Below are 2903 nucleotides of genomic sequence, written 5' to 3'. Positions count from 1 at the left end.
ACTATAGACTCTTAATCTCAGGGTGGGTTTCTAGGCAATGAGAACACTTATTTTCAATAAAACAATTTAAATTAATACCTCTTTTACAAATGTATATAAATTTAGGTATAACAAAACTAACCAATTTCATAGAATCTTCTTTTGATGATTTTCTCGACAAACTAACACTGACTGTTGGCAATCTTTCAGTGTAAACAAACACTAATGAAACAAAGCATTGGTCCTCTGACAGTTTTTTACTCACTTTTCATCCACTGAAGTGTGTTGTTTGCCGATCCTAACAAGGAGTCCCTTATTCTTCTTGGGCGACTCTTCGATATCCACCCTTGAGCTTAATATGGCTGCGATTCAACGGAATTATGAAAGGACATGTGCCGCCATCTTGGCTTTGAAAGATATCTTTTCTAACTCCATATTTTACTGGTGAAAATTGGTTAGCTTGCTTTTTGGTTTAACAAAGCAAATGAACAATATTGAAATGATACAAAAAATAAAAACCCTTTATACATAAAAAAATAACCTATTAACTACCCTACTATATTTTCTTCAGTATAATCTTGTATTATTAGTAACAATATGTGTCATTATAATTTTACTTAGTTATTCCTAAATTAAAAATTATTATTATTATCATATTTCTGTATCTTTCTCTTATCATTTTTCATTTTTCGTCATATCTTTATGACTACTTCCTGTATGAATACGTAACATATTTGAAATAGAAATATAGCCGTTAAACGGCTGGCTACCTCCTTCCGCTTCATTGTTGCCTTCTGTTCAACCGTTTGCTTTGAACAGGTAGGTTGTCCTGACTTGTTCTTTGCTCATTTATTATCATTATTTTTTTAAAATTTATAATTATTCTTTCAAGACGTTTATTTAATCTCTACTTTCTTCTTTTTTATTTTACGTATTTTTAAAAAAATGTTTACTCTTGCCATTGTTACTTATTTTTATTCTATCATTGTTTATTCAAGTTTATTTTATACTGATACTATTTTATGTCTTCTTTCCTTTTATTTATATGTAATTTCTTATCACTTTATTTTTACATAATATTTATCCTAGCTTAAATTACCTTATTGTATTTTATTGTTGTGATATTCTGTTTTTTTTTTTTTGTTTTTTTTTTATCTTTTTAGCCCTGATGAAGCCCTGCAAAGTGAGGCAAAACGTCGGAAAATAAATAGTTGTAAACTATTTTTGTTTCTCTTTTAACCGCAACCCAGACCATCTTCTTATATATCAATTTTTACGGTCAACTATATATACATATATAAAAAATAACCATTTACTCAAAAAGAGGATATTACAATACTAAATACTAAAGAGTTATGCCATTAGATAAACAAATATATATATCTAGTATGCTGATATATATATATTTTTATTGTATTGCTTATTCTAGACTTGAAATTCTATCCAATGTTCCACTTCAGATTCATATCTTTCTAAACATTTACCTGTTGAATTTTGTAATAATCACTTAGGAGTCAAGCATTGTTTTGTTTCCATAAGATTAAAATATAGGAAGGCCGTTGATTGACCATGTGTAATTATTAAAACAAAAATGGTCTGGGTGTGGTAAAAGTAAAAAACTCAAACAGGAAAAAACTATTTAAAGTGAGCTAACACTTTGTGAATGAAGCCCTGCAAAGTAGGGTGAAACGCTGACAATAAATAATTTAATTACTATTTGAGTTATTTTGATTGCTCAGCCTGACTATGAAATAAAATAAAAAAATAATTTTAGTCAGGGACAAATATCTTTTAAGAATAACTATGCATTTATTCTTAAAAGATATTTGTACTTGTGTATTTGATATTCATACATTGTGGAGAATTTAATCTACTGTAGTTTTAACTTTTTTTTTTTGTATCATGTACAAAACAGAAAATATTTTGAAGAAACCAGATTAAAGAGTCACTATTTTCCAAGATGGCAGAGAAAAAGGTGGTAGCAAACTTAGTATGGATTTAGGATGTCTAGAAATGTACTGTAGGGGGCTGGCAACACTGAGTGCTCTGGCAACACTGAGTTCTGAAAAACCTGCCCAGTATGGTTATCTAAGAGACCAGTCAAAGTCATGTAAATTGTTGTGTATCGCTATTATATTATGCTATATCAATACATGTTCATCAAGATTGTACAGAGTTGTTATTTTAAAAAAAACGATCAACAAACCTACAGTACTATATTACCAAGTTTCATTTTTACAGTGCTGTGACTAACTGTACCAACCCAAATAACTCCAGACAACCAATTTTATTGGTAAACAAATATGCAGTGTTTCTATACTATAATTTCACACTTACTAAAAAGTTTGTGTAGTCAACATGTATGAAGTCATGACAACAGCAAATTCGTCACTTTTTTCTGCTTTAGCTTATTATTAAGATCAATAAATATTAAACAAGGTTATTTCAATGCCAAGAAAAGCTTGTTACACACCTAAAGACAAATGTTCCTTCACAGCCCTTCCCCAGAATTTGCTGTGTGTCGAAGGAAATCTTTCCGACAGTAACTATACCCTTTTGTATAGTGTAAGTCTGATATCTTCCACTGCTAGAGGCCTGACTGCTACCTTGCGATGATTGCTTTATCTCTCTCACCTGTAATATATTGGGCACATAATCACATTATACTCATTACGAGTTTATACTTATAAAATATTTTAAAATACATAGTCTTTTCAAGGAATTAATTTATTAATCAATCATAAGTAAATGTTGAAAAATTAGTAGTTTTTTTTTTATACCTTTAACCTGATATGAATTTTGACAGAGTAAAGCAATTACGTATCATATAACGGTCATAAATAACATTATAACTGAACAATTATGTTTTAATCTGATCCTAGTGACAAGAAAATTTTGTTGCCACAAAACATAGAAATTCAACT

The 2903-nt window shown here is 29.3% G+C and overlaps 1 protein-coding gene across 3 annotated transcripts in view; it reads right to left on the bottom strand.

Annotated features, from left to right (window-relative positions):
- Positions 1–2903, bottom strand: part of Ire1 (serine/threonine-protein kinase/endoribonuclease Ire1) — a 39767-nt gene that overhangs the window by 18363 nt on the left and 18501 nt on the right. For all 3 annotated transcript variants that reach the window (XM_067044594.1, XM_067044596.1, XM_067044595.1), the window contains exon 9: positions 2453–2613. In XM_067044594.1, the coding sequence (XP_066900695.1) occupies positions 2453–2613 (161 nt within the window). The remainder of the gene's footprint in view (positions 1–2452; positions 2614–2903) is intronic.

This window comes from Halyomorpha halys, unplaced genomic scaffold (assembly GCF_000696795.3).
Source record: "Halyomorpha halys isolate HHAL.00 unplaced genomic scaffold, Hhal_1.1 Scaffold245.1, whole genome shotgun sequence".
Taxonomy (NCBI): domain Eukaryota; kingdom Metazoa; phylum Arthropoda; class Insecta; order Hemiptera; family Pentatomidae; genus Halyomorpha; species Halyomorpha halys.
The sequence above is the reverse complement of the archived record's forward strand: the minus strand, read 5'-3'. Positions and strand labels throughout refer to the sequence as shown.